This window comes from Gossypium hirsutum, chromosome D13 (assembly GCF_007990345.1).
Source record: "Gossypium hirsutum isolate 1008001.06 chromosome D13, Gossypium_hirsutum_v2.1, whole genome shotgun sequence".
In the NCBI taxonomy this organism is placed as follows: domain Eukaryota; kingdom Viridiplantae; phylum Streptophyta; class Magnoliopsida; order Malvales; family Malvaceae; genus Gossypium; species Gossypium hirsutum.
The window spans coordinates 46,868,293-46,891,881 of NC_053449.1; the positions used below are offsets into that span (position 1 = coordinate 46,868,293).

At 33.4% G+C, this 23,589-nt stretch overlaps 1 protein-coding gene across 2 annotated transcripts; it reads left to right on the top strand.

Annotated features, from left to right (window-relative positions):
* Positions 1 to 17,768: 17,768 nt before the first annotated feature.
* LOC107918385 (actin-related protein 8) lies at positions 17,769 to 22,668 on the top strand. 2 transcript variants are annotated; one of them, XM_016847939.2, is made up of 12 exons: positions 17,769 to 18,333; positions 18,573 to 18,658; positions 18,793 to 18,863; positions 19,005 to 19,072; positions 19,186 to 19,247; positions 19,783 to 19,880; positions 20,145 to 20,226; positions 20,483 to 20,625; positions 21,032 to 21,180; positions 21,478 to 21,611; positions 21,723 to 21,841; positions 22,182 to 22,668. In XM_016847939.2, the coding sequence occupies exons 1-12, from the start codon at positions 17,996 to 17,998 to the stop codon at positions 22,257 to 22,259; spliced, it is 1,428 nt and encodes a 475-aa protein (XP_016703428.1). In that variant the 5' UTR covers positions 17,769 to 17,995; the 3' UTR covers positions 22,260 to 22,668. The 2 variants fall into 2 exon arrangements, with proteins under 2 accessions (XP_016703428.1, XP_016703429.1); XM_016847940.2 differs by having other exon boundaries at positions 17,900 to 18,315.
* The last annotated feature ends 921 nt before the right edge of the window (positions 22,669 to 23,589 follow it).

Here is a 23,589-nt window from a genome sequence, read left to right on the forward strand (position 1 = left end):
AGGAATCGAGATGACTTAGTTGAGGATCAACAATGTTGGCGACATTATACCGAGAAATGTGTCAAGCGATGATATCAAATAAAATAAAAATCGGCGGTTACATGCTCCTTCTCCAATTGTGGGCATGGTATTGACTACCATTTTTACACCCCCGAGTGGAACTCCCTTACGAATTCCTAGTCGTCATATGGTAATATTCATCCCATAATATCATTATTGCTTTTATTTTTCATTGTTGTAATTTTGAAATAACATATTATTTGAATAGGTGGAATAACCTTGTGAGACACAACGGTATACCGACTGAGCTCGAGGATATCCAACTAGCTCTAGACCAAGAAACCAAAGAGGAGTTTAGTTTATAAATTTCAAAATTATATAATATGTATTCTAGCACTTGAAATTAAATATTACATACATTCTAAAAATTATAAATTCGTAATGCAGTTTGTATAGATGCCATATGCAAATCTGAGGATTTAAGAATGTGTTCCGGTCGAATTTTTGGCCAATCGCAACATTTTGCACGTCAAAGTGTCATTGGTCATTTTTGCAACGTTCAAGATACACAGATCCGACCTAGTCATGCGGTCGTTTGGGTGTACACAACACATTCCACCGCCACCCCAAGAGCTCAAGGACCTGTACAAGATTAACTTGCAGGGGAGACTCTAGGAAAATTGGCCAACATTTCACAAGAAGTATATAGAGATGTGGGAGCATAAATACTATTTTTTGCCAACGCGTAAACCATTTCTCACACTGAAGTTGACAACGTCTCTAGATTATATGGATTGGTTCAGGCATAACAGTAAGCCGTATCTACTGTCAACTTCAAAAAAGAGTAGACAACGTCGTCGTAGGAGACCAAGACAAGGGCCCATCAATCCTAGGTCGAGAGATGGAGACGCAGCAAGATCGACATTTGCTCCATCTACATCAAAGGACTCGATTGTCATGCAACCTCCCGATCAGTGTGGTTCATTTATTTTTGCTTTTAACCTAGTTTTTTTGTCACAACCATCACAACACGCACACTCATTCCTGGCATCATCAACTTCAGTTCCGATTTATTTTACACAACCACCACATTACGTACAATCTTTCTTTAGATCAACACATTCAACACCAGTTTATTTTACGCAAGCATAATAGCACGCCCATCATTCTCTGCTTCAACACCTTCTTCATGGATTCTTATGCACGATTGTCACCGCTATGCCTTATTACATGCCTATCCCACCAGTGACACCGAAGCATTCGATATCACCTTCAATTCCCACCTTCTATCTGCAACTGGCCCATGCGATACCATATAGTGGCCCGTCGATAGTGTTGCAAACACCCCTAGCATCATTGTTCTATCGATGTGGATCATTTTTGCAACCGTCGACTCAACTCGAAGGGATCCACAATGGGTGGCTAAGACATGATTGTAGTCAACCACGGAGGAAGGAGATGAAGTCAGCGATCAACCACGACGTACACGTCAAGGTGAAGCCGAAGTCGACGAGCAACTACCGAATCAAATAGTTCGATGGAACCCTAGGCGTGCATAATGCCCACTCGATTCTGGCATACATTCGGGTCGCCCATGATTACGTTATTCTGTAACTTTGTAATTTTTTATATACTTTGTTTTACATCCAAAATGTATACTTATTTATAATATATGAAACACATTTATTAAATTAGTTTCATTTGTATGCAATCAAGTTGTAAATTTACAATTCGAATAACTAGAATAATTCGAATAATTAAAATAACAAATTTTATATGTAAAAATTATAAAATTTTCCAAAAAAATCTAAAAAAATATAAAGAAAGTTTAAAAAATTAAAATCTTTGTAGAATAATAATTTTAGAGACCTAAGTTAATTAACAATTCAAGTTTAGCATACTAAAGTATTTTTTTTATTTTGCTTTGAAAAAATTTTCAAATATATATGGTTTCAAATTTATGTGTTCTAATATGGAGTTGGTTTTATTGGCATAAAATTATAATTTGACATGTTTAATCTTTAAATTTAACTCAAACAATTTTACTAAATTCGACTCGACTCGACTCGAATTTCATTTCACTCAACTCGATTCGAAAAAAATTCAAGTCGAGTTAGGATGATAAAATATGACTCGTCAACTTGATTAACTCGAATTTTTTCATTAGATTTAATTGAATGCTCAACCTTACTTTAGAACAAAAATTAATGAATAAACGAATAAGTTAGTGTTTTCACTGCATGAGTTCGTGTTTTAATTACCTCTTCTACATGAGTTAGTGAATTAATATTAACTTTGGTGTATGAGTTCTACATACGCAATTTCTACATTTTCCTCAATCAATTTTATCCCAAGAATCTCGGGGTGCGGAGGCTCAAAAGCAATAAAGTTTTGTGGTTGAAATGGCCAGAGAGAAAACACTCTTTGCAGGGGGTGCTTTCCTCTGACAGGGCAGTGAAAATGCTTCCTGCAGAATGTGTTTTCAAGCCATATGTCTAACATGTCCTAGAAAAACGTCCCCTACAGGAAGCATTTTTACTGCCATGTCAAATGAAAACGCTTAAAACACCCCTGTAGGGAGCGTTTTCTCTCTGGCCATTTCAACTACCCCAGCTTGATTGCTTCTGAGCCTGCAATTTGGGATTCCCGAGATAAATTTTTTTCCCTTTATATCACACCTCATCCCCTATATAAACGCCCATTCTTCATCCCTCTACTCACAATATCTCAATCTCCTCTAAATTGTTTTTTCTTCTTATTACGTGTTGAAAATTTTGAGTTTAAAGATTTATTTCTCTCTCACTTTGAGGGAGACGTAGTCATAGTTTTAAGTTATGTTTAGGTTCACGGTGATGTCATGGAGTTCGATAACCTAAAAATTTCACCTACCGTACGGGTATGGCGCCATCACCTAAGAAGCCAAGATCGCTTTGCAACTCGAGGTTCAAGTTGACGATGATTATATCGTATCGGGTTGAAGTGTAATTAAAACTTCAAGTTTACAAATGTTATGTTGTCAAAGGATTACACATAAATGGGGCCATAGTTGATGGTGCTAATGCAAGCACGACAATGAGTCTTCTCGTCAGAATAACATGTTTCATAAAATTCAAACATAGGTGCGAGGAAGGAAAATGCAAGGGGTCTTCCAGTATAATCGAGTTATTCGTGTTGTCCATCTCCATCGAAAGCTGTGACCTTGCTAGTATAACATGTTACACCCCAATGCTGTCACGGGTTATAATAACGGGGTCACCACCTTTGATGGTGGTGGATAAGACGCATTACTTGATTGTACTAAAACGTCACTACGTTTTTCTTCCTCATATTTATGTTTGAGTCTTTTAAAGCATCCTCTTCTGATGAGAAACTCATTGACGTGCCCGCATATCCACCATCAACTACTACCACCATTTATGCCACATCTCTTGACAACATAAGCTTTGTAAACTTGAAGTCTTAGTTACACTTCAACCTCAAACTGTATAATCACTGTCAACTGGGACCTTGAGTTGCAACACGATCCAGCTTCTTGGGTGATGGCTCTATACTTACATGACAGATGAAATTTGCAGGCCAACCAGCTCCACGACATCACCGTAAATTCAAACATTCCTTAAAACTGTAACCATGTCTGTCTATCTCAAACACGAATAAAAATCAATCTACAAACTTCTAATTTCTAATTGCAAGAAAAAAAAAAGAATTTTTACCTAAGTAAAAACGTGTCAGTGAAAACGCTCCATGTATAACATGTTTTATGGAGAGAGAATGAAAACGCGCCTTGTAGAACGCGTTTTCCTTTCTCTCTCCAAAAACAACGTAGATCGATAATTTTTTAGAGTTTTAACCTAGTTTCTCAATTATTTTTTTAGCATATTTATGAAATTATCCATCAATTTAACAATAGAAATATTAATAAATTAATATTAAAAATATTTAATAACATAAAAAATTATATAATTTATAAATTTTTGAACCACTTCTTATAAAATATTTATCATTTCAAAAATTAAAAATTATTATATATTTAAATAATTAATTGATGCAAATTTTAAATAAAAATTATGATATTTAATAATGGCACAATCAAATATAATAATTAAATTGATGTTTATGATATATAAAATTCATTCATGATTCATTATGCAACTAAAATAATTAACTATGAATAATAATGTCTAAAAAATATAGATATCTTCGTAATAAATAGCAAAAATAGGTAAATTTATACAAATATCATTAAGTTAATTACAAATATAGGTTGTGAAAAAATTATTAAAAGTTCTAAAAATATAAAAAAAATCTTAAAATTCATTATTTATTTTTTGAAACTAGAAAAATATATATATATTTTTAAATTATAGTTGTGTAAAAAATTTAAAAAATCATAAAAATTATATAAATAAACAAAAACACGTATTAATACACTAAAATTTATACAATGAACCGTTGGATCTCTTCTTCTTTCTCCCACAAGTGAATTTAGAGGTGCTGAAGAATAATAGTCGTTAATGAGTTGATTTTTATAGGTAAAAGAGCTTGGCATCCCCATGTGATGTCCTTATTAACTTGGCGGCCTCTCACTTTCATTAAACCCTTTGATCTCAGTTTATTATTTGAATTAATGAAGTGGGAATCTATATGTTTCTAAAACCCATCATCATGACCGCATGTAATATTTCATCACCACCTCTTCACTTAGGGTGAGTTTGGATGGGCCGTGCGTTTACTTGTGGTTAGTGTAAAAATAGCAGTGGTGGTGAGATTAGATACTGTAACATGAGACAAAAAGTAGGCTAAACGCACCGCACCACACCCAATCGCTCATCCAAACCCACCATTAATCAAAAGAGTACTAAGTTTAAATAGTTTTATTAAAACTAACATCAATAATGATAATATAAAACGATCGCAAAGCAAAAAAGAACAGGAAAAATAAAACACACAAATTTTATGTGGAAACCCTTTCGAGAAAAAATCACGGACAGAGGAGGAGAAATTCACTAATTTTAAAAACTGAATGATACAAGAGGAGTTTTGGCTACATCTATTTAAAAGTTGAAAAGGCTTATTCTAATCAATGTTAAATAGACGAAATGTAGTTCTATACAGATTCTACTTGTGCATCATGGTCTGTACCGCTCTATTTTCTTTAACAGGGGTTCGTGTCAGACAACTCTAACAAGTTCCCTAGTTGCGCTCGTTCCTAGTACACAAATCATTATCATAATAGTCGACAATGTTCTTTGGATTCTCCAAATTTTCTTGGATCATCCCAAAACATTGCAAAACTCGATTAGATTGGTGCCACGCAACGCAAGAGAAGCATATAAACAATATACACACATTAAAAACATCGTTGTGTGCTCATGAGTCCATCGAAAACAATCTTTTCCACCTAGTATGACATTCATATCAACTTTAAAAATAATTAAAGAAATGCATTTATATTAGTAATTATATTAATTAAATATCAGTATAACAAATAAATTATTGAATCATATGATTCAATCTTAATAGATGATTGTATCGCTACGATACCATCCTTCTAGTAAGCTGTATGGTCATGCTGCTTAGATATCTATTAAAATATTAAATGTTAGTATTGATATAAATTGTTTAGAATGTAATGCCCTTTTATAACATATGTTTCTAATTTTGCCTTTTAGCGAGAGAGAAACTGAGAAATTCATACGGATGGACATTAGCCACAAAAGTCAATATCTACCCCCCATAATTGCAAAATCACAAGGTAATCATTTCCTTCATTGTTACCCACTCTGCACACCTTACACAATGCTTTATATAGCATACCAAAACTACTGAACCCCCACTGTAACACCCCTAATCCGATTTCATCGTCGGATTAGGTCACGAGTTTTACAATAACATTCTAAACATTTAACAGTTCATACGATAATTATTCAATCATGATTACAATTAATCAATCTCATTCCATTCATAAGCTATTATACATATACGGACCTAAAAACGAGTCTGTAAGGCCCTAAGAATAATTTGGAAACATTTCGAGGTCAAATAGTAACATATTAGAAAAGTTAGGAAAAATTGAAAAAAAATTGGAATAGGGGACACACGGCCATGTGAAATGCCCCAGACCGTGTGACTTTCGAAATTGGGGCACACGTCCGTGTGTGTTGCTCATGTACGACACACGGCCATGTGACAAATCGTGCCTCAAGCCGTGTGCACTTAAATGTACCTTAAAACTCAAGTTTACCAAATTGTGGTTTCTTGGACACTAAACAACTGATCCATCAATCATATAACCTATTCAAAGCACAATTAAATATGCTCAAAACATGTCAAAACAACAATATTGAGTACTTAACCAATATGTCATTCAAAAGCATCTCAACCATGTACTAAACAATCAAGTAAGTCATTTGAATCAATGCACTATCTAACATCTACCATATGCACTCAAGCATCAACAAAATGACCGAACATAAATATAAATTGATTCTTTATTCTAACTCAAGAGTGATAAACATGTTATAAAGCTAATACCTAATTCAATACTTCCATGTCAACCAAATTAAATTACCAATTTTAATAGGACATCTAGCTTATTTAAAGAAAACATCATTTCCAAACATTTACATATATAAACATAATTATATCAAAATATATACATCATTTAACAAGATTATAACTTATGTATCATACAAGTAACATTCATCAATACTATCCATAAACGAAAGATATTAATCAACTAATACCCCCTAGGTACATGTAAAAAACACAAAAGATGACATCACCGACGTTGAGTATGGGATTCTTGTAAGATGTTGAGTCTGAGTCTACTATTTATCTAACTTGTAAACATGGGAACCAATCCACATTAAATAGATTTCACTTATTTAAATAACCACAAGTATATCTAAAGCATTTGAATTTATTTCACAACTTTAATAATCTAATTCAAGAAATATGTCATATCTTTCAATGAATAAATATATATACATAAGTAAATATAATTCTTCCTTAGTAATACCTATAACCAACTTTCTTCAATGGTTCATATAACCTTGATGTATAGTCCAATCGATACATGGCACCCGGTGCCTAGCGGATAAACCACGAAAGAGTTTGCGCCCAGCGCTATTTGAATAAACTGACAAATGTGTAAAAATAGAATGCCAGTAATGACAATATATCACAAAGAAAAGAGAAATAAAAATAAAGAACACACAAATTTTTATGTGGAAACCCTTTTGGGAAAAAATCACGGGCAGAGGAGAAAAAAATTCACTATGTCGAATTCGAATTATTACAAGAGGAGTAGACTATGTCTATTTATAGGCTTGTAAAATCATATGCTAATAGGAGTGTAGTAAGATTGAAACATCTTATTCTAATCAATATCAAATAGATGGAGTTTAATAAGGTTTAAAAAAACCTTATTTTAAAATAAAATAAAAGAAGTATAGTTCTATAGGGATTTTACTTTTATTTTATTTTACCACTATATTTTATTTAAATAAGAATTCGGGTCACTTAATTCTAACAATCTTCACCTTGACACGAATTCTCAACGAACAAGTTCTTCATTGCTAACTCTCAACGAACAAGTTATGCATCTCTTTTATAAAACCCCTTAAGGGTTTAACTTCAACAATGAACACCAATCAAGTCTAAACAATGCTCAAACTTGGTTATATGAAGTGACTTAGTCATCATATTTGTAGGATTTTCATGAGTACTAATTTTGCTCACAACAATATCACCACGAGCAATAATATCACGAACAAAATGATACCGAACATCAATGTGTTTTGTTCTTTCATGAAACATTTAATCTTTTGTAAGGAAGATGGCACTTTAACTGTCACAAAATACTGTATTGATTTGAAGGTTTTCATTGAGTTCACTAAAGAGTCCCCTTCAACCAAATGGCTTCTTTACAAGCCTCAGTAATCGCCATGTACTCAGCTTCAGTGGTAAACAAAGCAACTGTAGTTTGTAAAGTGGCTTTCCAACTGATTGCACAACCTCCGATTGTAAAGACATAACCTGTGAGAGATTTTCTTTTGTCAAGGTCTCTAGCAAAATCAGCATCAACATACCCAATGACTCCATCTCTGGTTCTTCCAAACTGTAGGCAAACATCAGTAGTACCTCATAAGTATTTTAAAATCCACTGAACTGCCTTCCAATATTGTTCTTTACTGGGATTCACCATGTATCTGCTAACTGCACTGACTGCATATGATAAATCTGGATGTGAACAAACCATAGCATACATGAGAGATCCCACTGCACTAGAGCATGGAACATGTGACATGTACTCCATCTCATCATCTGAATGTGGAGACAAAGCCGATGAAAGTCTGAAATGGGCTGCTAAAGGAGTACTAACAGGCTTAGCATTCTGCATATTGAATTTGTAAAGAACTTTCACAATGTACCCCTTCTGACTTAGATACAATTTACTTGATTTTCTATTTTAAGAATTTCCATACCAAGTATTTTTTTTGTTAGTCCCAAATCTTTCATCTCAAATTCTTCACTTAGTTGGGCTTTAACCTTTCTTATCTCTCCTTTATCTTTCGCTGCTATCAACATGCCATCAACATAAAGGAGTAGATATACAAAAGAACCATCACTATTTTTCTTAAGGTAAACACAATAGTCAAAGCTACTTCTTTTGAAATCATGAGAAGTCATAAAGGAGTCAAACCTCTTATACCACTGTCTTGGTGACTATTTCAAACCGTAAAGGGACTTTTCAACAAGCAAACATAGTCCTCTTTTTCTAAGACTGTAAAACCTTCTAGTTGTTGCATGTAAATATCCTCCTCAAGTTTTTCATGCAAAAATCCAGTTTTTACATCTAACTGCTCAAGCTCCAAATTATGCATGGCTACAATACCAAATAAAGATCGAATCGAACTATGCTTCACAACTGGGGAGAACACATCTGTGAAATCCACTCTTGGAATTTGACTGTAACCCTTGCTTTATATCTGGGTTCTTCAACTCCTAGAGTCTCTTCTTTCTTTTTAAACACCCATTTACAACGAACAACCTTTTTACCTTTAAGAAGTTTCACAAGATCTCATGTTTTGTTTTTGTTGAGTGATTCCATCTCTTCTTGCATAACAAACATCCACTTTTCTGAGTTTTCACAACTAACCGCATCAGAATAATTAGATGGCTCTTGGTTTGCATCTATATCTGTAACACCCCTTACCCGTATTCGACACCAGAATAAGGTACGAGGCATTACCAAAACACATACACTTGTAAACGTATTTAACCAAGTTATAAAACTTCATCTAAATTAAAACTTTCAAATTATTAACATGATTTTATAATTCCTCATAATATATCCTCAAAATATTATTTTCATAATAAATAAGACCTACGAGACCCGATACATATTCATGCAATTCACAAGTCTTAATAATTTAATACTTCATTTCCATTTCATTCAATTCACAAGTTTCTCATGTTCACAATTCAAATCATTAAGTTCAATACTAATATGTATTTATCATTTAACTCAACGTTTATTGATTATACCATTCATTAACACATTTATGAAATTCTCAAGTTTGCAATGAAAATATCACTTTAGCTTAAATAACAACATCAACTCAACTCATCATCTTGGTATAAATTCACTACCACTTATCCATTTACTATAATTCTTTTGGGCCCATTTGTCACTTACCATCCTTAGTCAAATTAGGGAACAGTTATGAAAAATTGAGTACTTCACTTCCACTTTGCCATAGTATAACTATGGTCTTACGTATGATCACTTAGCACTTTCCGAAGCCATATCCCTACCATGGTCTTACACGGATCACATTTATCACTTGTCACTTGTCCCTGATTAGATAAGTGTAGCTAAAGCTACCACACATCACTTGTCACTTGTCACTGATCAGATAAGTGTAGCTAAAGCTACCACTTATCACTTGTCACTTGTCACTGATCAGATAAGTGTAGCTAAAGCTACCACTCATCACTTGTCACTTGTCACTAATCAGATAAGTGTAGCTAAAGCTACCACTTATCACTTGTCACTGATCAGAAGTACTTAAATCTGATGTTCCGCTCAATTTGATTATTTATTCAGTTTTCGCATTGTTATTTTATTCTCAAATCATCAACAAATATATCTCGTCATACATTATATAATTCATGAAATTAACATTTAATCATTAAATTTTAGCCATATGAACTTACTATTTCATTATATTTCCACACTCGTTTCCTATGCACACATCACACAATATATAAACATATCATTCAACCATAGACGCAAGCTAGTGTATTTAAACATAACTCTTTTTGGAACTAACCACATGATAAACCATTTCACTAGAGATTACATAATTTAAACCTTACCACCCGTTTCATGATCACAAGCATATTTCCAATTAGGCACTTACCATTTCAATGCATAACTTATAAATTTAACGTGGCATAATCCAACCACTACTTGGCCAAAGCCTAAGCATGTACACCAAATATGTTAGCCAAATACACATATAGGATAAGCATTATAAGCATAGATGAAAACAACATTTATTCATGTATCACGCTTACCAACATGTGTTAATTCATAAACCATTCATAACATTATTTCATGTCAAATCATATACTGAATATACCATACACACATACTATGAAAGTTTATTTTCACACATGAGCTTAAACCATGACCGATAATGCACAAATATAAGCATCATTTCTATTTCATCGTTTATCAATTATAATCAAGCATATGACCAATTATACACAAATCATTCATATATTTCCCAATTTTTCTCCTCCTCCTCTCCATTCCACATCCTTAATGTGTATAACACATTTAAACAACATTATCCATACTATCACTATTTTCCTGTATGTAAATTCAAGCTATTTGTCTGAGTTAGAGTCACTAATTTATTTATATCTCGAGCTACAGAGATCAAAATTAAGATAGACTCACATATCTTTTTATCATAAAATTTTCAAAATTTTTGGTTTAGCCAATAAGTACAGTTTATTCTTTAAAGTTTCACCTATTTCACAGTTCGACAGTTTCGACCCCTCTTCACTAAAAATTAATTATCTCTTTGTATAGAATTTGGATGATGTCCCCATTTATTTCTATTGAAATATACTCATTAAGGATTTTAAATATATAAATTATAACCCATAATTATTTTTATACAATTTTTAATGATTTTTCCAAGTCAGAACAGGGGAACTCGAATTCATTCTGACCTTTCTAACAAAATTCATTATATCTCAAGATTTACAATCCCATTACTTACATCATTTCTTCTATGAGAAAATAGACTCAATAAGCTTTAATTCCATATTTTTTTCATCCTCTAGGTTTATGGTAATTTTCAAAGTTAACCTACTACTGTTGTCCAAAACTGTTTTAGTGCAAGATGTTGATAATCAATTCCTCTTATTTCCCTTCACTAACATATCAAGAACATAGAACCTTATATAATAAAACCCTAAATTAACATCAATTTCATACTTTTTCAATAATCTAAAATTTAAAAATATATTGAAATCTTGATGTTCTTACATTGCTCTATTGATTTCAATCTTTAAGTTGATTTTCTCTCTCCTCCAGCTTCTATTTCTCGAATCTAACTTGATATTCTAGCTCCCCATATGCTCCTTAACATTTTTCTCTCTTGGTAGATATGAAAATTCTTTTGATTTCTAGGTGAAAATGGTAAATTTTTGGTGGAAGGACCAAATTGTAAAGAAAGCAAAACTTTCTTTCTTCTCTTCTCTTCTAACGTGAAATGCATGGGAAAGGAAGATGATTCTTCATCTTTTCTTCCACATATATATACTAAATAAAATAATAATAAAATGATGAAATGTCATTTAAAAATCAAATTAAAATATTAATAAACTAATATTTATTTATTTATTTGATCTAAAATATCTCCAACATCATCATTATTTTTTAGATTTCTCTTTCTTCTAATTGACCATTTTTCCTTTTAGATCTTTTAAAATTCCATCCTTGAGTCATCACTTAATTTGGTAACATTACGATTTAGTCCCTCATTATTCTTCATGTATTCAATTTGGTCCCAATTCATCCATTTTCCTTAGTTTCTAGATTATTCCACCCTTAAATTATTTACACAATTGGTCCTTCAAAATTTTCATATTTACACTTTAACCCCTCAAATTTTGAGTATTTACTCTTGAATAACAAACTTTTCTCACTTTTGTAATTTAATCCTTTCTTTAATTAATATGTCTTAATATAATTCCCAATGTTGTCATAACTCAAAATTCTCCTTTTTTCACTTTATTTCCTTACTACATCAAAGATAATATCTTACTATAAAAATTTTCGGGGTATTACATTTCTCTCCCTCTTAAAATAAATTTCGTCCTAGAAATTTTCCTCGTCTGATTTGTGGTCCCGAAACCACTGTTCCAACTAGACCCAAAAATCGAGCTGTTACAATATCTTCAGCGATATTTAAAGTATAAGCAACTAGATCAGCCTCGGCATACTTTTTTGGAGGTTTAATTTCTCTTCTAGTTCTGTTTTTGGCGATATTGTGGTGAAGAAGCAACTCTATTTTGAATTTTTGTACTAGCTTAAGGAGTCAATTCTATTGTAGATTTTGGATTAATCTGATGTTCCACCTACTTTTGATTTTCTTTATTGAAAGAGTCTTTAAGAGATAAGTTAGGTAGCATAGCAGTTTCATCAAAAACAACATTTATACTAATCACAACATTTTTATTTTCAGGACACCATAACTTATACCCTTTTACACTAGCTTTATAACCAAGAAAAACACATTTAATGGATATCGGTTCCAATTTTCCATTATCAACATGAGCATACGCAGGACATCCAAATATCTTTAAGTCAGAATAGTCAACAGGATTACCAGACCATACCTTTTGTGGAGTTTTTTTCTCAATGGCAACGGATGGAGATCAGTTGATCAAAAAACATGCAGTAGATGTTGTTTCGACCCAAAATGACTTTGGTAATTTGGCATTTGACAACATACATCGAACCTTCTCCATAATTGTTCTATTCATTCATTCTGCAACACCGTTTTGCTATAGAGTATGACGAACTGTCAAGTGTCTTAAGATCTCTTCTAACTTGCACAATTTATTAAACACATCAGAATAGAACTCTAAGCGATTGTTTGTGCAAAAGTATTTTATTTGTTTTTTCGTCTATTTTTCAATCATAGTTTTCCAAGACTTAAATATGGAAAACACATCACTTTTCTGCTTCAGGAAGAACGCCCAAACTTTTTTGGAAAAATCATTTATAAAAGTTAGCATATAATTAGCTCCACCTCTTGAAGACACTCTGGATAGCCCCCCACATATCAGAATGAATATACTCCAACGTTCCCTTCGTGTTATGGATTCCTTTGGTGAATCAAACTCTCTTTTGCTTCCTAAAAGCGCAGTGCTCATAGAACTTCAATTTGCAAATTCCTTGCCCATCAAGAAGTCCTCTTTTGTTCAATTCTACCATGCCATTCTCATTCATATGCCCTAGGCGCATATGCCAAAGTTTAGTAATATCATCATCTGACAAGGAAGAGGATGCGACAGTTGCATCACTAGTAATAGTAGAACCCTGTAAAATATATAACTTGGCAGTCTTTCTCTGCCCTTTCATCACAACAAGGGAACCTTTGGAAATATTCAAAACCCCACTTTCAGCTATGTATTTGTACCCATTTGAATCAAGAGTACTCAATGAAATTAAATTTCTCTTCAATTCTGGAACATGTCATATGTCACTAAGTGTTCTGACAACTCCATCAAACATCATAACTTTAATTGTTCCAACACCTACAATTCTACAAGAAGTATTATTTCCCATCAAAACAACACCTTCAAACACTATTTCGTAAGTTGTAAACCAATCCCGATTAGGACTCATGTGAAAGGTACAACCCAAATTAAGGATCCACTCCTTGCTCACTTTAGAATTGTTGACAGAAGCGACTAGAAGTTCACCATCGCTATAGTCTTCTACAACATCAGTTTTACCAGAATCTTCTGGTTATTTTCCATTTTGATTCGTAGCCTCCCTTTTGATCTTGTTTTGTAGCTTGTAACACTCAGATTTAATGTGTCTTTTCTTCTTGCAGAAGTTACAAGTTTTACCTCTATTTGAAGGCTTCGATCTACCCTTAGATTTACCGCGATGATTCGTTCCTATGTCCTTCCACGATCATCATCATCATTCCGATCTTATCTTCTACGAACAATGAAACCCTCTCCCTGAGAGTCAGTTTTAACCACAAGATCTTTCATCTTATCATACGAGGTTAAAGAATCATAAACCTCATCAACTGTGAGAGACTCGTGGCTATATAAAATAGTATCTCTAAAGGTTGAATAAGACAGGGGCAACGAACAAAGTAGAATCAACCCTAGATCTTCCTTATCATACTGAACCTCCTTGCCCTCCAAGTTTGAGAGAATTTCTTTAAACACTATTAAGTGTTCGTGCACAGATGCACCTTCCTCCAAACGATGAGTATAAAAATGTTGCTTTATATGCAGCTTGCTAGTTAGAGTTTTCGACATACATATTTGTTTCAACCTCTTCCATAATCTAGCGACAGTCTTCTCCTTCATCACATCCTGTAAAATTTCGTTAGACAAATACAAATGTAACTGTGTTAACGCCTTTCGATCCTTGCACTTATTCTCTTCCTCTGTCAATGTTGAAGGCATTTTATCTGCCCCTAGTAGGGCTTCCTCTAAGTCTATCAGTGCAAGAACTGCCTACATCTTTATCTGCCACAACGCGAATCTGGTGTTGAGATCCAACAGCAAAATTTCATACTTCAACGACGCCATTACCGTGATTGAGATGAACAACCTGGAAGCTCTGATACAATTTGTAAAAATAGAATGTCAGTAATGACAATATATCACAAAGAAAAGAGAAATAAAAATAAAGAACACACAGATTTTTACGTGGAAACCCTTTTGGGAAAAAACCACGGGCAAAGGAGAAGAAAATTCACTATGTCGAATTTAAATTATTACAAGAGGAGTAGACTATATCTATTTATAGGCTTGTAAAACCATATTCTAATAGGAGTGTAGTAAGATTGAAACACCTTATTCTAATCAATATCAAATAGATGGAGTTTAATAAGGTTTAAAAAAACCTTATTTTAAAATAAAATAAAAGAAGTATAGTTCTATAGGGATTTTACTTTTATTTTATTTTATCACTGTATTTTATTTAAATAAGAATTTGTGTCACTTAATTCTAACAAAATGTGTGCCCAACATTAGTCAGATAAACTAATGAAAGTTGTGCGACAAATGTGCGCCCAGCACTAGTTAGATAAACTGACGGAAGTTGCACCTAGCACTAGTCAGATAAATCGACAAATAAATAGTGAGCCCAGCTCTAGTTGGATATACCAACGATATTTGCGCCTAACGCTAGTCGGATAAGCCGACGAATAAATAGTGAGCCCAGCTCTAGTTCGATACACCAACGATATTTGTGCCCAGTGCTAGTCGGATAAACCGACGAATAAATAATTATTTATTTTCACAATTTCTTCATTCATTAATTAACATCATCATTCAAATATGAACATAATATTGTATATCAAGTATCTAAGTAGCATCTAATTACTAATTAAATAAATGATTAATAAAAAGGTTAAGTTCGAGACTACGAACTTACAAAAATATGACAGATGCTACGAATCGAAGACGTCTACTCAGTGATCTTTTCCTTCCCACGGTTGATACCCGATCTATTCTTCTCATGATCAAATTAACAAATTAATTCCATTACTTAATTTGAATACCATACTTGCTTTTAATTAAATCAATTAACCTTAGGTCATAATTTATACATTTACCCTCAACAATTGACATTTACTCAACTTAATCATTAACATCAAAATTAGCTTGATTGCTTCTTCATCTAATTTCCATAACTAACCACACATACATATAATTTATTAACAATCCTTAAATTATTGAACTTTATAACTTAACACCATGCTAGGTTAATTTATAGTATTTAACTCCTTGAAAGCTAATACTAATAAAACTCATAATACAAAATATTTTACTTGCTCACTAAACTTAGTAATTCAACTCAAATTTCCAGCACAAAAAACAATCCAACAAAACAGTCCCTAGGCTTCACAAAAATTAACAATTTAACCCCCAATTATTATACTAACTTAATACATATAATACTTATAATATTTACTAAAACCGTCCACCATCACAGACTTATATAAATAATGGCTTATTTATTTAATAAGTCCCTTAATATAGATCCACCTTATAATTTAGTATTAGTTCTTACTCTTATCACTTATTTGATTTAGTCCTTTTACTTTAATTAAACACTCTTTCGTCAAAATTGCATAACCAAAAATTTAATTCACTTCTAATATAACTCTGTAAATATTTAATAAAAATATTTACGAGTCCGGTTTAGGAAAGCGAGGTCCCAATACCTCAATTTTTAAAACCATCGACTTTAGAACTGATACACTTGTACCTTTTCTAACTTTCTAATAATTAAAATTATTAGATCAACCTCAATATAATACTGTAACACCTTCGTAACTATGAATAAATAATATTCACTAATTCTATCTTCAGAAAACAACCTTCTGAAATCACCATTTTTGACTCCACTGAGTATTGGGTCGTTACACCCATTGTATGTTATAGTCGTTTAAAATTAGCTCATAATGGGAGAAAGATGGGATGATATTTATTGCCAAACTTTTCTGTATCAAAACACTTTTAAACAACTAGAGAATGTAAGCTCTAACATGACACTCAATATCAAGGCAAGTTTGATTCTTGAGAGATGCTTAAAGTGGCTATTCAACCATGTTAACTTAGTTTGAAGCCCATTGGAATCAAACTTATAGTTGATGCCAATTTTGAATGTTGCACAAATACAATTGTACTAAAAAATGCCCATTATTGGATGCTCATCCATCCGAAAGCCCATCAATAACGCTACATCTTTCAATGTTATTGTGGCTTCATCACTTAATAAATGAAATTTATAGGTCTCGGGTCTCCATCGTTCAACTAAAATAGAAATGAATGCTGGCACGAAAGTAAAAATCTCAGTTTAACTAATGTGATAGAAACTAACACCTTTCAAATGATGAATCCATATTACTATAACATAAAGCCACTAGAGAATACTCTATTATTGTTGCATTCTAAGCGACAGAGTCTCTTTCAATCTCAATAAAGAGACAACCTTTATAAAACTTCAAAATTTGGGTTTACAAAATCTCGGGAGTGTAGGATAGTATAGAATGTATAGAAGGAAGATTTGGGTTTTCTATGAAAAATGAACAAGTGGAATAGGCTATTTATAGTTTTAGTGTTAGGGTTTTTAATTTATAGTATCAAAGTCAATTTAAATTTGTGAGATTTTCTTCTTTTAAAAAAAACATTTAAGGATTAAGAATTGATTTTCTTATTTTTAAACAAAATACAGTGATGGTTAAAGTTTATGTGACCTAAACATTTAAGGATGTCGAGTTCCATCTAAATAGTGTATACAACACTTACAAAAAATATATTAGTAGTTTATTATTTTTAGTTATGAAAATAAAGCATTAAAAAATTAATTTTAAATCTTCAAATTATTTGAAATAAAAAACCATGAGAAGAAGTGAATTTCCAGTCTTTGAAGCGGTTGGTAAAATATAAAATTTAATTTTCAGTTCAGCGACACTAAGCTGTTGTTTTAAGACTTTGCGAGAAGTCCAAATGATAAAATGGAAGCCATTGCGACTTGCGAGTGTGAGGTGCATTAGCATGTTACACGAGGACGTAGAGCGTAGCCCCCCACGTGTCATTATCATATTTATCCACGTTGCCGTCAACTACCCCTGCCCTCCTGCCTTTTAGCTCCTTCATTTCTCCACCTCATCTAATCTTCAATTTACTCCTTCCCTCCACCATGGCTACGCTGCTCCGGAAAGTCTGGGAGTCTGTCTCCGCTCGTTCTTCTTCCACCTCCCACTCACCTCTCCAGTTAACTTCTTCTTCAGCCATTTCATCCGACTCATCGCTCGGACCTTGTTTCGATTCTATTCCGCTTGATATTCTGCTACAGATACTCCGGCTGGTCGGCCCCAAGGACGCCATCAAGCTTGGTTGCGTTAGCCGAGCCTGGAGATCCCTTGTCTCGGATAATCGCCTTTGGATATATTTTCTCCAATACTATCAAGGCCACGACGATCCCTGGGACTCCGTTTTCTTCGCCGAGTTGAACTTACGGTCCGGTTATCCTCTGCAGTTCGTGCCCTTTCCTCTTCACCCATTTTTCACTTAAATCATTTGGATTTGTTTGTATTTTTTTCATGATTGACGTTGCCTCATAATCCCCAAATTTTCTGCAAGAATTTCTTTCTATACCAATTGACAAATATTCCCTCTTTTACTTGCGTTTTCATTTTTACTGATGATAGTTATATGGGTTCATTTTAACTATTTTATTCCACGAGTTTTTGAACCAACTGCATTTTGATTTGCAGAACATTCCCAAGTCGCACAGGGGAGTTATCTTTCATGCGCATTTATGGTCAACGTGCACAAGTCTCTGGTTCTGTTATTATTGATGGTAATTTAACTATCTCTCAAGTCTCAGTTAACCCCACTGATTCTGACTAACTGGATTTTAACAAAGTTAAACACCTGATACTGTGGGCTGTTCTTGATTTTTTGTCTTGTCCTCCCTTTGGAAACTTGAAAAAGGTGGTTCCGGCTATTGCAAGTTTGGGTGGAGCAAGTATGCTTGTCCATCTGGGCGGTCTGCAACTTTTCTGGTAAGCTTGTAAGGTTTTACAAAGACGGATTTTCTAGATGTGGGAAACTCCATTCTGTTGTTAGATATGTCTTCATCTTTCCTTATATATGTATACGACGTGATGTTAATTTAAAATTTGTCTTTGACATCAATGTGTCAGGAGTTTGGTAATATCGAATCTCCAATGTATGCTAGACTTCGACATTTTTTTGGCACTATTTATAGCAGGTTTGTTGTATTCCAACTGGTTCATTCCTTTCCTTGGCTTTCCTCTAATTTCTTGAACTTACTCTCGCATGGGGATTTTGGATTGTAAATATGACGACGTTCTTCTTGTACAGGATGCAGGTTAAGCCATCCACTCAACCAATTGTCCTGTCCATTCCAATATGCCATTATGATGGTTGGCTACTATCTTCTTCTTCTTTTTCCTAATCATGATTTTTAATGCTCAAATTTTATGAATCTCATGCCATTATTTGTTGGAATGAAGCAATATCTCTTCATAGCTATACTGAATTTTTTACGACTTTAATACCCTTCAATCTTCGTACTTCCATTTTTGTAGTATGCTTTTTAAATCGTAGCTTTCTAGCTAGTTGATCTGGGTCTATAACCTTCCCTATCGGTATGTATTGGCCAATTTGTACAATACCAGAGCAGAGGGTTATCCCTATGGACGAAGATGATGTGTCATATGTGCTTGATCAAGCACTTGTTCTGCTTTGATTATTGAATTAACAGTATTGATTGCATCACATAATTCTCTTCATGGGAACCATGGGAAAACATTGAGATAAGTATTATCTCTGAGAAGAAGAGAATACACCACTGATATTTTTGTCAGACCTGATTGTGTAAATTTGGTTGTAGCCAGTGATAGTTGGGCTAGCATGGTTAACATCCAGGTTTAACCTCTTCTGAATTGATTTCTCCAGATACAGATTCGGCCAAAGCATCAAGAAGGCAGCTTAAAGATGCCATCCACACTGTCTTATTTGACATGAATGTTCCTGCTGTTTGTGCTGTGAATCAGGTGCATCATTGTATTTTTAGATACTGTCTAGTATTAATCTCAAAAGAAGCAACCAAACAAGAAATAGTCAAAGCAACACACACAAGGAATATGGTTGTTTTCAAATGCTTATTCCCTCTCTTAAAGCTCATGCACAACACAAGCTGATGAACCTTACATCTTTCCCCTAGTCATGCTTTTTTCTAGCCATATGTGGAGATGTTGATTTCTCTCCATTATTCATTTTGTCTGAACACAATGACTTTTGCAAGTGATTCATTGCAGGCAACATTAGCTCTCTTTGCAGCAAGACGGACATCAGGAATTGTTGTTAACATTGGTTTTCAAGTTACATCTGTTGTTCCCAGTAAGAACTTGACTTTTCTCAAGTCCTCTTATCATCTGTTGTTGATAATATATAATTAATGGTGATTTATCATGTGTTCATTATTATCCTTTCTCTTTAATCCTTTTGTTTTCATTTTTTCCCTGTTAAAAAGAGAAATAAGAGAACTGATCAATTTGACTATTTTCAGCCTAATTTATATTTCACTATGTTCTCTCACCTATTTTTTTTTTTAATAGAATTCTGAATTTGTATGGTTTGTCTATGTGTTTAATAGTTTTAAATGGGAAAGTTATGCGTAAGGTGGGTGTTGAAGTTATTGGACTGGGAGCATTAAAACTCACAGGATACCTCAAGGAACTCATGCAGCAGAACAATATTAACTTTGAATCATTGTACACCGTGCGGACACTAAAAGAGGTATGCTTTAATCCTTTGCAACTTTAGATTGAGGCTGTTTCGGTGTTTCCTTTCTATGGCTCAAGTAGTAGAAGGATAACCACACTTGGATTGTTTCCTTGCCAAAAAATTTGATAATTCAAGAATAACAAATCCAACATATATCATGCTTCTGATGTATTAGTAAATATATAACTTATCATTGCATATATTATGTGCTTAATTGATATTGCCGAAGGTGATACAAATTGATAAATTTACTTTGGTGCATTTGCTCCCTTTTAGAATCAATGCCTTGTTCTCTTTTAGAAACTCCTCACCTTCACTCGATAATGTTCATGCAAGACAGTTCCTTTTACTTTCTTCTGTAATTGGCAACATGCTCATTCTAGTTTCTTGATGCTCTTTTAGTTTGCTTAAAATACAGAACCTATGCTATGTTGCTGCTGATTATAAAACAGAACTATCAAAAGATACTCGAGCATCAATGGAGGTTCCAGCCATGGGTTGGTTTACTTTGTCAAAGGAACGTTTTCAAACTGGAGAGATCTTATTCCAGCCACGTATTGGAGGAGTGTAAGTCTATAACTAGTAGCACCTATAAAATTGTTTCTGTCAAGTACTTAAGGAAGATGCACAGGTGCTATTCGTGAGACCTTACTGATACTTGCAAGTTGCAAATGATTAAAAAATTAAATTCTCAAGGAACTGAACTGAATACAAGTAAAGACATTATAAATTGTTTATGAACCATCTTAAGATTAATTGAATACCAGTAATATTCTTGAGGTTTTATTGACACCTTGCACATGATTTGAAACCGAAACACGAAGAAATTTTTTTTGAATGTTTATAAGTTGTATCTTTGTACAGGCGTGCTATGGGATTGCATCAGGCGGTAGCACTCTGCATGGATCATTGCCATGCTGCAGAATTGACATGCGATGATACTTGGTTCAAGACTATAGTTTTGTCAGGGGGAACTGCATGTTTACCGGGACTAGCAGGTAGAATCTGAAATTTCAATCTTCTATCATTCCTTTCCTTTTCTTTTTGGGTTAATAGACACTAGCAGGGTTATATCTAAGGTTTTGAGTATGTTGCAACTGTTTTCCCAGAGAGGTTAGAGAAGGAACTACATGAGACTCTTTCCCCTTCCCTAGCAAATGGATTAAGAGTCATTCCTCCTCCTCATGGTCCAGATACTGCATGGTTTGGGGCCAAGTTTATCAGCAACGTAAGCTACTTAACCATATCAAAGAATACTACATGAAAATAGTTACCGGTGTTCACTTGCATTAAAGTTTTATGTTCTGTATGACCGACATCTGATGGTTTTGTCACTTCAATGATTCTAGATGCTATGGTTTTTTCTATGTTACTCGATACAGTTATTTTCGGGGGTTTTTTTTTCTTGTATTTAGTGGATCTTCGAAAGGTTATTATATTCCCATATCCTTGCTTTTACGGTCATGAACTTGATGTTACATGATAAAATGAAAATGCCCTTTCCTTTTTATCTGGTTTATGTATGAACATAGACCTAACCCTACCCCTTTATAAATGGTGTGTTGTAGTTGAGCACGTTCCCAGGGACCTGGTGCATAAGAAAGAAGCAGTTCCGACGTAAATCCAGAGCCAACATCATGTGGTGAAGCAGATTGGGGTTTTCTAAAGTCGACCACCTTCATCCCCGTCGTGGTAGTTGTATAATGATATAATAGCGAAGCAGCACTTGGGCTTCTTGCCATGGCTTCGCTTGGCAACAGTTATGGTAGCGTTATTGAGCTGCTGTAAACTTTTTTCCTTCCTGCCACCTGGATTTAAGGGCGGTAGGGCATAGTATAAAATAGCACACATATGAGTTTATCTTAGACTCAATTGAACTTAATTTTAAATAGCACACATATGAGGTAAGTCTTTTTTTTTAATTATTTAGAATCTAATTATCCCTAATGTTAGTAATTTATAATATTATTACTAATATTGGTAGGTATTAATATTTTTGTTATGTAAAGAAATCTAATAAATTATAATTATTGATAAATAGTTATGTTGTAAGGATGTAACTTTTGTACCTAAAATTATTTTATAAAGATAAAATTTTATGTAAAGTTGTCTTGTAAAATAACACAATCTTATACAAATGTATCTCATTGAATTCTTATGGAAGCGTATCATACGAAACGATATTTGGTATTTTTACTTTTTTATTAGTTATTCTTAATGTTTTTAGATCGGACTGTTGGTCAAATTGATCAAGCCATCTATTTATCGATTTGATTAGTTTGGTCAGCTCGACTAGTCTGATTAAAAAATTATTAAAATTTTAAAAATTAAAATAGTGCAATCAATTTTTAACCGGTTCGTACCGGTTTTTGATCTAATTCGTTCAAAGTCACTCTTCAAATTATCACCCTAGTCGATTCCTGGTCCAATCGATTCAATAGGTCAATTTGGTTCGGTTCAAATAATAATGGTATTTTACTATTCTGCTTAGATTGTTGTGAATTTTGATGTATCTTAAATTCATTATGTTTTATTATTTTTTTAACAATCTTAAAACTTTAAAAATGTAAAGCAAGAATTATTTTATGAATACAAAGCATGATGTTTTCAGATGAATCTCGCATCAAACAAATTCCAAAAAGGTGGATTGATGATTACAAAGATGAAATGAATGTTTATGATTGAGGAACAAGTTGATGATTTTTCAATAAAAAAAAGTAGGATAAGTTTTCTAACTTATAATATTATTTATGATTGTTACCTATATAACAACTAAACATTGTTGATACAGGAATTTTTCTAAACATCCCTCTATAAATGCTTGTTACAAAATCATCGGTAGCGAAACACTACCGATGGTAGTTTTGCTGACGGAAAGGCTGCTCGTATAAATTAGGTGTCAGCCTACCAAAATTTAGTGTGTGAAGATTTATATCGACACACCACTATAGCAATGGCATATTTTTCGTCGCAATA

What these genes read in the sequence shown, in the direction of transcription:
- LOC107918385 (XM_016847939.2), top strand. Translation starts at nt 17,996, where the DNA reads ATGGCTACGCTGCTCCGGAAAGTCTGGGAGTCTGTCTCCGCTCGTTCT. An exon ending in TTTGGCACTATTTATAGCAG is followed by an intron (nt 19,073 to 19,185) that starts GTTTGTTGTATT and finishes CTTCTTGTACAG; the next exon opens with GATGCAGGTTAAGCCATCCA. An exon ending in AGTTACATCTGTTGTTCCCA is followed by an intron (nt 20,227 to 20,482) that starts GTAAGAACTTGA and finishes TGTGTTTAATAG; the next exon opens with TTTTAAATGGGAAAGTTATG.